Source organism: Brachyistius frenatus, unplaced genomic scaffold, assembly GCF_029030835.1.
Source record: "Brachyistius frenatus isolate BFR_SWC_R1_liver_20210118 unplaced genomic scaffold, ASM2903083v1 Contig_6, whole genome shotgun sequence".
NCBI lineage: Eukaryota > Metazoa > Chordata > Actinopteri > Embiotocidae > Brachyistius > Brachyistius frenatus.
Window position 1 is genome coordinate 4,745,581 of NW_027210605.1, and position 15,113 is coordinate 4,760,693.

General features: G+C 38.9%; 1 protein-coding gene across 3 annotated transcripts in view; it reads left to right on the forward strand.

The window, feature by feature from the left end:
- Positions 1-12,267, forward strand: part of tead3a (TEA domain family member 3 a) — a 31,023-nt gene extending 18,756 nt beyond the window's left edge. The window contains exons 4-15 of one of the 3 annotated variants that reach the window (XM_069688083.1): positions 4,109-4,173; positions 4,386-4,448; positions 4,562-4,624; positions 7,215-7,226; positions 7,626-7,736; positions 7,843-7,886; positions 8,016-8,077; positions 8,162-8,295; positions 8,406-8,576; positions 8,878-9,018; positions 9,109-9,261; positions 10,265-12,267. In XM_069688083.1, the coding sequence (XP_069544184.1) occupies positions 4,109-4,173; positions 4,386-4,448; positions 4,562-4,624; positions 7,215-7,226; positions 7,626-7,736; positions 7,843-7,886; positions 8,016-8,077; positions 8,162-8,295; positions 8,406-8,576; positions 8,878-9,018; positions 9,109-9,261; positions 10,265-10,378 (1,133 nt within the window). In that variant the 3' untranslated portion in view covers positions 10,379-12,267. The remainder of the gene's footprint in view (positions 1-4,108; positions 4,174-4,385; positions 4,449-4,561; positions 4,625-7,214; positions 7,227-7,625; positions 7,737-7,842; positions 7,887-8,015; positions 8,078-8,161; positions 8,296-8,405; positions 8,577-8,877; positions 9,019-9,108; positions 9,262-10,264) is intronic. The other 2 variants (XM_069688091.1, XM_069688099.1) reach the window with 2 other exon arrangements.
- Positions 12,268-15,113: the final 2,846 nt, after the last annotated feature.

The following is a 15,113-nucleotide window of genomic DNA, read 5'->3' on the forward strand; positions in this document are numbered from 1 at the left end:
GTAAAAATTTCAGTCTATACTGTATCATCATACCAGAAATGACCCTCATATCCCCAACTTTGATGGTGTAAGTCATAATACAATCCACAAAGAAGTTTTGGTTTATTAAGTCTTTAAATCTTTAAATTAGTCTACACTTTTTATCTTGTATTTGCCCCTCTAATAGTGTCACAGCTTTTACTCACTAATGAACTGTGTAGAAAATATTACAAAAACCTAAATTGACAGTTTGCCAGAATATATATATATATTTTTTACAGATTAGTGAAATAAAGTCCTTTTGACAGAAAGCCAGCTCATAAACTGAGCAAAGTGTGCGTGTCTTACACTTAACGTCTGAAAGGGTCTTATGTGGATAATTATTGATATCATTGTCAGCAAGTTTTAAGGATGCAGTACTATATGTTCAGAAATGTGAATCACTTCTTGCACCTGTTAAAACTTTAAAAAGACATTTCTACTACGACTACTACTACTACAGTTTTACAATAACCAAAACGCCAGACTGTACTTATATGAATGAGTTTTACCTCTGTGCATGTGGGCTTTACTGAACCTCCTCCTGCTAAACTGGGACAGTTGTAATTAATCTCCAGTCCATGTGCCGTCTGTGCTCCCAGTCATGATGTCACCATGGATTATAGTGTCAAGCATATGTTTCCAAATTGGGATGATCAGCAGGCGGATCACTTGTGCTTCCATTCACAGGGTGACACAGAATACAGGTGCGGCTGTCACGATCGTTACATATTCGTTGGTGGTCACACAAATAATTGGAATGAATGGTTTCATTGTCTTTTTCTGGTTGTTTTATGTCAATATCTGTAGTGTAGAAGACTTATCACAGTTTAATAATACACATACACCTAATGAAGAAGAGCCATGTATTGGCTTTGAACAATGGAGCATATAAATGAAAAATATTGAAACATAAATAAAATATATATTTCAGTTTGCCAACAAATTTCACAGGACAGATGACATGAATAACCACTTAAATATTCAAAGCCTAGAACTGACATATGCGAAGAGGTTATTGACAATGACGGGTACTAATAATCATTACTAATGTACTATGATGGCGCTAATTTTCCACTCATGTGCCATTAAACTACATCAGAAGCAAAAGGATACACAGCAAGATGGCGCCAGCCAAACCTCAAATGATGGAAATCGTTATGGAACCAGTAATGGAAATATGACATTTCTGTTCGTTTCATCCAGCTATTTTTTTTATACAAGTATATGGTTCTAACATACAAAATGATTTAGGTCAGCTGAAATAATTATAATGTAACAATTGTGACACATCATGTTGGAAACATGTTCTTGTTTGCTGAGATCCAGAGAGTTGTTGTTATCACGTTTTTGAGTCGGTACAGTTATTGTTGTTGGTGATTGCATGCTGTAACAAATTGAAGGTGTAGTGGAGATTAAAACGTTTTCAGCTACCTCTATCCACCTCTTTTAAAACACACCATGTCTGGGCCCATCAGTTTATAAGACTTTAAATATTTGCACTGAAAAAAACAAATGCTCATCCAAATTACGCATAAAACAGTTAAACTTTTGAGTGTTCAGAATAACATACATTACCATCAGACCACACTAAAATGTTTTTTTCTTTAAGCGAGACATTTTGCCAGCCATGTCACACTAGCCAGTAAATGGTTTTGCAGTTATTTCCTGCGTCTCTCTTTTTTTCCTTCAGATTTTGTGGCTTTAAAGAATATCGAAGTCTGTTTCGTTTTGGTTTCTCACTGTCTGCTCTCTGTATTGTGGATTGCCTTTCTTTATCTTTCTTTTTGATTAAAATCTCAACAATACGTTCAAGTAAGAGGTTAATGGGTAAACATTGTAATGTGGCAGATCAGAGTAGGAACAGGTGAAATTAATAAGAGGATTTTTAACACGCGTTTTTGAATAAGCATAGTTAATTGCAAAGGTACATCATCTTGTACCATGTTTCCCAACTCAACGTCAAGTATCCCAACCGTTATATTGTATGTGACTTGTGTAAATATTCATATACTAAAGCAAATCGGACGTGACTTCTAAAGAAGAAGCATTTGGCCTCGTGGAGTACTGGTAGGCTGCAGGAAAATGCACGTGTCCTGTTTTGGAAATTGGAGCAGGCTGCTGTGTCTGAGTCAGCCCCAAATGTTGATTTGGGGAAATTCTGTGTTCTGCTAACTTAACAGAGCTGATGTGACTCATCTGGAGCCCCAACGGTGTCGCACCAATTCCCAGAAAGAAGGATAGTGATAAACCATCACTGGGGAATTGATTTGGTCACCTTTATTTATGTTTAGCCTCTTTGCATTGCAGTGAGTAGTGAGTTGCTCACCAGTTACGATTAGAGACAAGCAGATCGCCAGGTGTGGGTTGGAACTGGGGAGGCGGAGAACGAAAGAGCTGACTCGGCAGTCTGTCGGGACCACATTTTGAAAATCTGTTAACAATATGATGACCTCTTCTCTCTTTTCCTCCCTTTCCCAACGTTTGTTCATCTGTTTTGGAGCTCTGCCAGTGAGCATTGCCAAATCAGACTCATAATTAACACAGGCTGTCCTTAATTGGAATCCCTTACAGCCAGAGAAATGAAAAGCTAGACAGTTATAGCCAAACTGAAAGTAAGAACAGTTGTGAATGAGCCCGTCATATCTACATAGGGAGCAGGCGGATAACGTAATGTAGGAAATGCAAAACGCATAATAAGAGAAGGAAAAATGAGTGTTTGGAACATCAATGTTTTCCTCAAAGTATTATTAAATTACAAAGAAAAACTGTATATTACTGCAATTATAATACATTGACTTTCTAGCCAAAGAAAAATGGACTTCCATGGCCTCCATCATTTAAAAACATCAGTGAGCACTTCATAAATCGTTAACTGAGTTTTTAGAAAATTCAGAGATTGTGAATACTACAAGAGTTCATATGGACTTTTTCGTGAGCATGCTAAACACGTCCCCATTTGAAGGCAGCAATTAGCCTACACACTACTTCTTTAATGTTATGATGGTGAATACAATAGAACTATAGGAGCCTTACCACACAGCTTGCACTAAAAGTGTTGTCGCATTAATCTTGCACATTAGTCTTGCTTCTTTTTTGTTAAAGTCTCCACATCATGTTAATTTTTGAGCCTGACCAGTAAGTTCAGTGCATCCTAAACATACATTTACCAGTTTAAATCCTCAGCGCCACTGTGACCTCTAGGCTAAAAGAAAAAAACATGAGCAACTCATGGTGTGTAAATGTACATAAGCAGATTCATATTGTAAGATACAAACCAAAACAGAGACTGCGTGGTTTGCTGGTTAACAGTAGACTTGAGATATCAGAGCATTTACTCCTGTCATATTTGCCTTTTAGGTTCATACTGTATTTGTTTCAGTAAACAAATGAGATTGGTTGCAACCAGACTTTCAATTTAAAACATGCCTTGCCTATTTTGTGAGCAAACCACAGAAACAAATTGAAGGCAGGACCCTTGGACATTTATTTGGTCAGCTTTTGAGTGAACAGTGATAAACATCAACAGTGGGCATCATTAAATTTGGTCCAAAGATGTGGCTATCCTGATTTGTTACAGTCATTTTTTTTATTTTTTTATTTTTTTTATTGGTTACAATAAAATCCATGCGAGGTCATTTTTCATCAGAAAATCAAATTGAATTTTTGAACATTGATTCTGTCCATTTTTAGAAAAAAAAAAAAGGGGGGGGATTGTTTCCTCTTCGCAGGGCTACTGGGATGTTGTGGATGCTGAGGGGTTTAAGAGATGGTTTGGCTGGCTGGTTAGATTTGACTCGCTGCCATATTTTTTTCCTTTTTTTTTTTTTTTAGAAAAAGATAGAAACTCAGTGTACTCACCCAGAGTACAGCACATACGATTTTGGGGGAGGTAAGGTAAACTTAAAGATCAAATGGATGACCGGTCCTTACACCAGCCCCGTTAGCGGTGTGTAGAAACAGATACTGTATTGTGTGTAATTCAGGTTTTCTTACCTTCCCTTATTGTTAAAAAATATATATATTTTTTTTTCCTTTTTTTTTTTTTTAAAGCACCTTATAATTTGATCTATTCCTGTCCCAATGCTAGGTCGAAATGAGCTGATAGCTCGCTATATCAAGCTACGAACTGGGAAGACGCGCACTCGCAAACAGGTACGCACACTTATTTCTGGACCACAATACCGACATCTGTTTTATGTGATATTCCAGGTGCCTCTCATGTACTTTCTGATATGTTTTCAACTTTGCTGTAATTTACCTATTTATATTGTAAAAATGATTATTGATGGACTCCTTGCTTTTTAAAACTGTCCAATCACCCTGTGACTGTGTCTGTTTTTATTGGGGGTCCCCTGGCCCCTTAGGTGTCTAGTCACATTCAGGTTTTGGCACGTAAGAGGGTACGAGAATACCAGGCAAGCATCAAGGTGGGTGCCCGCCTAATCCACTCTCCCTTCCCTCTGTAGTCACATCCCCTCTTCTTTTCCTTTCCTCTTCCTTTTTCCTTCCATCCTTTCTCCTTCATCCCATCTTTCTTCAGGTCTCTAGTCACCTGCAAGTCTTGGCCAAGAGAAAGTCTCGTGATATTCAATCTAAGCTCAAGGTACACGCTCACTGCCTCCACAACGCTAGCTGCTTCTCTCTGCATGTGGCCCAAATCTAAATTAACTTATTATATCAGCATAGAGGTCTTTATCAGAACTTATGGCTGATTTATGCCTCTCTGTCAGGGTGTTCAAGTACCCACATTGGGGGGGTTCTGCCATAGTTCCTCTTCCTTAAAACGTCATCTACATGTGGGGACTGCAGAAAGATCACAAGACGTGTAACTGGTCAGCTTAGATTAGTTTTTTTTTCCTGATTTCACTTTCCAGACTATGTGGAACAAGTTAAAGGAAGCCTCAGTCTTGTCTTGTTCATTAATAGACCACTTCAGATAATAATGCATGACAAATCCATTTGGTGTTGTGGTGATGCCATGCTACCGGGGCTGTTGGCATCGAAGTCTGGACCACTGGAAAACGTAGATGGAACCGGTTAAATCCAGTTTAGATGGAGTCAGTTGCATGATTGTTATACAGTTATTAGGGCACGTAGATAAGGTTTGTCAATGGCTTTCATTACAGGGAATGTGGCATGACAGGCTCAGGCTTTGCAAACTTATGCTTTCAATCATTTTGCTTGTATGCTTTACAGGTCTCACACGTTTGCTTTCCGTCCACATTTGAAGTTTGGTAGTGTTGCTCTGTATGAAAGTCGGATGTTTTGAGTGTGTGTGTATATCATAATTTGCGGGAAGAGGTTTTTGTTGTAATGCATGGCAGTTATGTCGGCCCGTTAGTTCAAGAGGCTTTAACCAGTGCATGAGATCCAGTAGCTGGCTTGGTTCGAACTATGTGAATGGCTCTGGTAACGTACGAGAATTCCAGCGCACACTTCGTAACGTGTTTTTAACGTGCTCCGAAACCGATGTGCACACTTGAGGAATTTCAGTTTCCTCCTTTGATACATTTCTGATCTCCACATTTCTGCTCTTGAACATTTTCTCAGTTCTTTGTCTTTTCTGTTAAAGCTGTTTTCTTGTGGTTTGACTTTGTCCTGTAATAAAAGTCTGTTTGTGACATCATATTGCACCAAAGACATTTAACCTGCTGCTCTCTAATACACATTTGGAGCAGGTAACTTTTTACAAGGTGGCACAGGTTAGTAGGGTGTAGCATGATCTGTCATTGTAAAATTCTTTTTGAGCTTATTTTGCATCTGTTTAAAAAAAAAAAAAAAAAAAAGTTACTTTTGAGGTGTAGTCACTTCAGAGTTAGTTGGTTCAGAAAATATTCAGATCCCTTCACTTTTTTTTTTTTTTTTTAACAATGTCATAAATTAGATTTTATATTTTTTTTCCCATTATCAGATGTCCCTGCCACTGAGAAGTACCCCTAAACCATGATGCTGCCACAGCCATGCTTTACTGTAGGGATGGTATTATCAGGTGACATAATGCTTGGAGATCTGGCAAAAAAAAAAAGTAAAGTTTTGTCTTGCAGAATCTTTTTTTTTTTTTTTTCTCAAGCTCTCTTCATAAGTCCTCTAAATGCTGTTTGGAGATCACCAATCAGGCTGTCGTACACCGTTTACTCCGAGTGGCTACAATCTAACCGCTCCACCATAGAGGCCGGATTGATGGAGTGTTGTCGAGATGCTCGTCCTTGGCAGGTTCTCTTCTTTACAAAGAGCTTCTAAGAGACTGTTGTGTTTCTCTAACAGACAGTCAACTCGAGGAAGACTCGTGGTCGTTTAAAAAAAATTCGTCCATTTTACACTAATTGAGGCCACTGTGGTCTCCAATACACTCAAACCGTAAACCATGGCTTTATGTCTTTTCTCTGATCCATGCCTCATCATGTCTAAGGAGAGTTTTCTGGAATTCATGGCTCACTTTTTGTCCTGGCATCAAGTGTGACATCTGTGTGGAATCTTATCCACGCAGATGTGTGCCTTTCTAAACTCCATCCAAACAATTCATCTTGGCATGGGTGGACTCCAGTCACACTTGACACACATCTCAATGATTATTAAAGCAAACAGGATGCATCTGACCACAATTTAGGGTAAAATGCCCATTTTATTTAGCCTGGTGCAAACCACAACCCAATTTCACTCTGTGAATATATGGGTCGGAGGCACCCTCCATATGGAATCGTTTGCAGTTGTACCATCCTGCTTGGCGTAGACCTCCGATTCATTTGAACCAATCGGCTCGCGTCAATACCGCCCGACACTGCCACCGCTTGAGAGATATTAGCATTGGGCTCGTCACTGTCACCAGCCGTCCAATCCCGGGGAAGGAGAGGCGGGGCAAATGCGGTTAACCACCGACACTGCTCGCTGATTGGTCCGCCCTTCAAGGTGGCTGTGCAAATGCTAATACGAGCCAAGTTACCAGACGGTTATCACAGCGAACCAAACTGGAGCTGTGAGCCACAGTCGGCGCAGCCAGGCTACATTTTATTATTTTTTAAAATTGATTTAATTGAATCAATTTTGTAGAAAAAGGAAAGGGCCTGAATACTTTCTGCAGCAACTGCAGATGCAGTGAGCAAGGTGTTTTCCCTCAATACCATACAATGATTCTGTGATGTATGACCTATTTGAATGTTCTAAAGTTAATTAATAACATGTCTTTTTTGCCATAGGCCATGAACTTGGTAAGTTTTGGTTATACAACTACAGTTTTCTGCTTCAGGCTTTGTGCTGTGTGGTTGGGCATCACATTACCTTTAGTCCACAATGCAGTTTTACTGGCAGACTCAAAAATTCTGCTCTTTGCTCCTTTGTTTTAGTGGCTTTAGTTAAATACTGGTGATGGTTAGATTTTTCTAGCTTGGCGCGCCTTCTGCTTTGGCTTCCCCATGTCTGCTTTGCTTTCTGTCCTGTCTCCCCATAGAAATACTGCGTCATGCTGAAGGACAGTATATGTTGGCTGGCTTGCTGTCTAAACTAAAGTTGGCTGACCTTGGAACGATAACCACATTTTTTTTTCCTGGAAAATTTTAATATATGGCATTGTTATTGCGTAATACTTTGTCTTTGTCCTTCTCATTCAGGACCAGGTATCCAAAGACAAGGCACTGCAGACAGTAGCCAACCTCTCATCAGCTCAGATAGTGTCTGCGAGTGTAATGAAACCCCAGACTCCCTTCCCTCCACCAGTCAGAGTGAGACGAAAACACTGACACACACAAACATTTGTTCTTCTCTACCTTCTGGGCTAAAGTCTGAGTAATATTATCTGCCCTGTTTCCCTTCTTTCTCTTTGTTTAGTTTTGGCCTGGCCCAATGCCAGGACAGCCTGGACATTCTCAGGAGTAAGTATCACTGGCAGATTAGTTGGTTTTGTTTGCTTACAAACGAACAGTTTCTTTCTTAAGCTGGTCCAGCTGCTCATTTTTAGGATTCCTTCTCTCCTTTTTTTTTTTTTTTTTAAATATATACAGCATCAAGCCCTTTGCACAGCCACCGTACACTACACTACCAGCCCCTGTCCCTGCACCAATCAGTAAGTGTCAACACAAAATCATTGACTTACCTAATTGGTGTGAGTATTGCCATGGTAATTATGGTTTCATTGTATGTTTGACAGGCTATGAGGCCTTACCACCCCCTCGCCCCGCAGCTATAGCAGCTCCTGTATGGCAAGACAGAACCATTGCCTCAGCAAAACTACGGCTACTGGAGTACTCTGCTTTCATGGAGACCCAGAGAGACCGAGAGACGGTGAGACGTCCACACCTTTTCTTTTAACAATGAGGCAACAGTGTAAAATCAAAGCTGCCTCTCTTCCCTCCATTTTTTTTTTTTTACTCTTTTCTTCTTCCTTCCCACAGTTTAAACACCTTTTCGTACACATCGGGCCATCAAACCCGGGCTACAATGACCCTGTATTGGAGTCAATAGACGTGAGGCAGATTTACGACAAGTTCTCAGAGAAGAAAGGAGGCCTGAAGGAGCTGTACGAAAAAGGGCCGCACAATGCGTTCTTTCTGGTCAAGTTCTGGGTTAGTATCCAAAACCTGTTCCTATTGAGATCGGTTAGAGAGAAATCATTTTGTAGAAAAGGAAGTCAGGAAACTTGGCTAATTCCAAAAAGTCACATTTTTGATATTAGTTGTCTCAGAGCTCTTTTGTTACTTAGAGTATGTAATGGACGCAAAGTGACAGGAAAAAAACATTTTCCTAAAGAGCCACAGTAGAAGCCCTGACACGGAAGACGGCACAAATACCCGCATAAGAGATGAGTACTTCTAAAAAGTGTGTTTTTCACATTCATTATTTGTCTATTTTCTGTGCTTGTTTCAGGCGGACCTGAGCAGTGACATTGAGGAGGGATCTGGTGCGTTCTACGGCGTGAGCAGCCAGTACAGTGGAACAGAAAACATCACTATCAGTGTTTCAACAAAGGTCTGCTCCTTTGGCAAACAGGTGGTGGAGAAGGTGGAGGTGAGAAAACAAACCAAATGGCATCATGTCAGGCTGCATCAACCTGTGATTTAATAACTGTGTGTGTGTACGGGTTTCCCCCCCATCCAGACAGAATATGCACATTTGGAAGGAGGAAAGTATGTGTTTCGCATACATCGCTCACCCATGTGTGAATATATGATAAACTTCATCCACAAACTCAAACACCTGCCGGAGAAATACATGATGAACAGTGTACTGGAGAACTTCACCATTCTACAGGTGTGTATGTCAAAAGTCACATTAAATAAATTCAGATTTACTTTTTCTTTTTTGATTATAAAGCAGCTTTATAAATACTCTAGACAACACTCCAACGTTCAGTTCAAGCAGCCCGTATTTAGCAATTGTGCCATTTGAACTTGTGATGTCACAAACTCGCATGTTGATCCTCAGCACAGCCCACTGTTCAACTTTTTATGTGGGAGAAAATGTCATTTCATCGTGGAGCTAACAAGCTAAGACCAAAGATAACTTGTGGGCGTGCCCAACTCAGACAGCCAATCACAAGAGAGGGTTATTGATATCAAAGACAGACAAAAAAACGATCTGTTCTTAATAGAACTCCAGAGAGAAGCTTAAGAGAGATGTTTTTCTGTACTTAAAACCACACAAATGTGTTCTTATGATTATCAAGCCAGTCAATGGGACACTGGAAAAGTATAAAATGAGACTTTTATGTTGATTTTACTAACATTTCAAAAATATTTTTAGAAAGCTGCTTTGGTGATCTCTCATAATCCCAGACAAGAACCAGACAGACAAACAAATAAAACCATAACATAGGTAAAAGCATAATTAAAAAGAGGTGTCACAGGTTTCTGGTTTAAGAGTTGGTGAGGCTACTAAAGAACTACTAAACTTTAAAAGAGAAATGTTGTCCTTTCCACAAATAATGAACTGAATTATTAGCTTCAGCAAAAAAAAAAAAAAAAAAATAGCCTTTGAGAAAAAAAACCCGATATTCTAAATATTACTTTCCCATTGAAGGTTAACATACATAATAAACACACATAGGCTGGTTTCCCACCAGTTTTTACAGATAATTTGTCACGTTGTCCTAAAGCAGGAGGTTATTGCTCCAAAAGATTAGATTTCAGACCTCTCCTGTATGCTCTGTTATCGCTTATATTAGTATCGCTGAACTGGCGTATTTTTTCATGCACCCTTATTGTTAAAATCCTGACCCACCATAGTGTTGTCTTCTTCTTGTGTCTTTTGCTAGGTGGTGTCCAACAGAGAAACTCAGGAGACTCTGCTGTGCATTGCCTTTGTGTTTGAAGTGTCCACAAGTGAACACGGAGCACAGTACCATGTTTATCGACTAGTTAACGACTAGCAGCATGTTGCGTGCATGCAGAGACTCTTCACAGACGTTTTGATACATACAGCATAAACACTATTTCCAGCTCAACAAACACACAGAACCCTCAGTGCTCTTCTCTGTACACACACACACACACACACACACACACACACACACACACACACACACACACACACACACACACACACACACACACACACACACACACACACACACACACACACACACACGTTTTATCAGACCAACCGTCACACTGTAGTCATACCTGTTTCTTGTTTAATGTGTATGTCTTTCTATTATTGCTATAAGTATGCACAGATCTCTTAAACTGCATCCCATGACTTCAGCACTTCAAAACAATCAGCCAATAGTCATAGAAATGTGTCACAGTTCATTATAGACAATAGACTTTTGTTTTTAATTAGATATTTAATTCACTGACAAACAAGCAAAAGTTTAAAAACTTCAAAAAAAAGGAGCCATGAAAATGAGTAAAAGTTTTATATTTGATATCCTTCCATCATAAACGTCATATCCACTGAGAATGTAGATGTGATGCGCTAAACACGAATGTTTCAAGGGAATTTTTTTCCAACCATATACATTTAGGTCATAGGTGTGACTGATGTGAGATGAGTTTGAATACCGTTTGACAAACTAATCATTTATTCAGTGTTAACATAAATGCCACGATGACCATTTCTCGGTCAGGTACAGTTTGAATGAGCCTACAACGGTTTGGTATATCCTCTGTTACTGCTTTGTGTGAAATCATGGTCTTCAATCAGTTTAATCAAAAGATCCTCTTATCTTATTTCAGAAAGTATGATTGTGCCTCCACTCGGAAAGTAATGCACTACATGTAAAGACAGACACGCAGTTTTTTATATTTGAAACAGTATCAACGTGTTAGGCGAGCCATCGTTTTAGGAGTGTTTGCTGTGTACACGGTGTAGAGGGAAAATCTCAGAGGCGTTTGAAAGATTGACTCGCTTGTCTTTGGAAACAACAGAATGGTTCACACACCGTTTCACATTTACTTCACACTCGAGTGTCAGCAGCAGCATTTTTAATGTGAGAATTACCTTCACTGTTCACAGACACAATACTGTTTTTACTCAGACTGTGTGGGCTTGCTGCAGTATTTCTACCTCCACGCGAGAGTTGGGATAAGAATGTGCTTTGATTCATAAAGCCTTAAGCTGAGGAGCACTGATGTATATGATGTGTACACTACACTTGTAATGGTACTGTTTATAAGCCAAAACAAGGTAAATAGACTCGTTTTTGTAAAGTTGAACTATCTTTTTTTGTATTTCACCAGCACAGCACCAAGTGTTACTCTAACCATATAAATGATGGGTGTTTAGGTTGTATCTTTTTGGATGAATGCGAAACGATGAATGGTACAGACCACAGTGCACTGGGGTAGGTTTTTGCATGATAACACTAACAAACTATCCAGCTGACACTTTCTTCATATATGTAATGTTTTGTATTACTGGTACACTTGGCTACCAGCATTTATTTTATTTTATTTTTGATAGTAAATCTCCTTTGACTCTACTACGCCCTCCCTGGCAGGATTATCTTTAACCATGTGGAGGGTAATGATTTGACTTTTTTTTTTTATCATGACAGTAAGAGCTATCTGGCTCCGTTCGAAATATCGTATTGTAATATTTTCTGTGTGGTCAACCACAAGTGCTCAATTTTATCGTTTCTTTCCTGACTTGTACTCTGTTCGCCTGTGCCTCATCACTCCTTCGTCAAGTCTGTTCTAAATTAAATCTGTGCCTTTATGCTGTACCAATAAAGTCACATGGTGGTGTCTTCATAGTAACACTCAGAAAACTGCTTGACAAATGAAATAAATTTTTGATCAATTTTAAGATAATAAATTTTAAAATGTCTTACTCCAACCTGAACACTGTTTTGAGTGCCAATCAGAATACCATGAAACATTAAACTGTCAGGTTCATATTCTCGGGCTCATATTAAATGGTAAGGTCTAAATCATGGCTTTTACTTGGGCCAAGCTTTAGTAACTTGTTCAGTGTTAGCACAATAACACAGCTGCATTTTCTTTTATTTGTTAAATAAAGAAAAGGAAGCGAGCATGTTTATATTTGTAAGGTGTTGTGAAAGGAAAGGATGTTATTTTAATCTCTGTATGGAGATTTGGGAATCATTTAGGTACCACCATAACAATTTTCCAACAATATCTAGCTCTTCTAAAGACTGACATTTCTTTGTAGCACAAGCACAAAGAAATCCAGCTGCAAAGGACAAAGGTCTGGGCTGAATTCCATTTAGAGGCATGTGTCGGCATGCTAGCTTTTCCAAAATGTTTTACCCACTTGGAGAGTTGTAATCACTTCTCTTCTATTAGATTAGTTAGTCTCTCACGCTCATTACTGTTCACCCACACTTTTAAGAGTCATGCCACAGAGCCTGCAGTTTCCCTTTATCCTGCTAGGTGGTGCTGTCACCTCAGATGTACATGTTGCATGACATACAACCATGAAGAGCATCATTACGTTTTCATAACACCACATGTTTACACCGATCTTATTGCACTCATTATCAGTATTACTGTTAAGATTCATTAATGCTGAAAAGATCGGACGTCTCTTAAAAAAAAGCGTAGGTCAAAAGTGCAGACACATCTGTATTACTGGATTATGAATAGTCAGGTTTGTGTTTTGCCCATTTGAAAGATGCATCTTTAATACAATATGTGCACCATCAAAGAGCCTCAATTACCCTGCAGGACAAAAAAAAAAAAAAGTAATGTGACATATAAATGAAGATATATTAAAAAAATAAAAACCAAAAAAAAAAAGTCCGAAAAAAGGATTTGTGTGGGAGGGAAGCAAAACCACACCTCCTGTACTAGTGTTTGTTGATTCAGTGTGTTCATCCATCTGAAAACTGAACTTTTCAGCATTTTTCAAAATCATATGTAATATGATGCAGATTGTATCTGAGTTCACGACCTTTTCAGGCGTAGACCGCAGAGTTTAAGTGATGACAGCACTTTCTTTTTTTTATAGAGGCCTGACTTCACACACATTGAATGCAGCTGTCTGTATGGTTTATAGCCTAGTGGTGGAGACCGTGCTCACTTCATAAGACTTTATTTTTGGTTATGGTGTATTTTTTTTTTTTTATGAGTTTATGAGAAAACATGAATGAATACTTATCCACAATACTTATGTAAACGTGAAATTGACCGATGGCAACTCTTGGTGCTCACACTTCCCACTGTAACTTTGTCAGGGTAATATGGACAACCTGGAAAATGTTTGACTCCCAGTATTCCTAACACAAACTCCTCTGGCTCTTTTGCTGGCAGCCATTATTCACATTGTTATCTGTGAAGACTTCCCAACGCATTGCTGCCAAAACTGCAGGTGTTGAACACACCTGTCAGCCTGGGTGTGGCTCTAACAGCTAACATATTCAACAGGTTGCTCATGATCACATCTCCACATAAGTAGGTAAATTATGGTGTCACTAATAAGCAATGATAAAGGTTTGGTTTCACTGTGTTCTTGTAAAAGCCGATAAATCTGGTTTGTAGAGGTTGCTTGTGATTACATGCCTTTTTTTTTTCTTCTTTTTTTTTCATTCATTAAATCAGCTCAAACAATGCGGCCTAGTTCTGAGCCTAAATCTTATCTCCTTTATTTACTCTACTAGATGGTCAAATAAATATCTGACTGTTCCTCCCTCTTTGTCATATAAAATCTGCAGTTGGGATATACCATGATCTAAGTTTATCTGCACCCACAAAAGATTTACAATGTCATAAATGTAGAGACACCCACACACTATATATCCCAGGTATGTTACATGTGTGGATGCATTGGCAGTCTTGAGAGGAAGGGTGTGGTGGGAAAATGTCACTGGCACAATCATAGCCAATCAATCCGGTTATGCAGAGAGCATGTGCTCACATTATCACCGTTTCTCCTCTCTGTCCTCGCACTCCCTCCTTCATCTCAAATGCTCATATACTTAGACGGGCCTCATCAGACCCGCTCCACTGACTGGCTCTAATTACGTGTTGCACGCGTTAGGACTGACCTGGGAAAGTCTGCTTTTAACTTTAGTCCACCTGACTCCTGGAACAAAATGCAACATCTTAAAATCAATACACTTATTCCATTTGCACATTTCCGAAGCTTGATGTTATATCTCCAAACCTGTACTTGTAATTGTTTTATATGACTGTATTCTACTCTGTTTTATTTACTCAAACTACCTAACTTATAGTTTAATGCTTCTTATTATAACCTTTTTTTTTAAATTCATTTTTCAAGTTAATCTTCTTTCATCTGACAGTTAAATGGTTAACTATAAGCTCAACTGTGGTACAATCTTAAGTCTGTCAGCTTGTCTTATACTGTCATTGCTTATGTCATATTTCATTTGAGATTGCAGCTTTTGGGGCTACATATTGTTATCCATTTGAAATTGTTTCTTTTTTCCCCCTATACCCAGCATATAGTGCTTCTGTAATTACAATTAAGTTTAGTCATTCAATGGAGGAAGTAGATTGGCATACCCTTCTTGTTACACATAAGATTATAGGTCCATTATGTCAAATCTGAGCAGATATAAACCTCTGTTAGAGTTAGTACGTTCTCATAAGTGTGATGAAGAATCTGTTGGCTTCAGGTAATGTTTGGTGTGATGACCTCTGACAGACGGCAGACATTTTGACTTGTACAATTTAAAA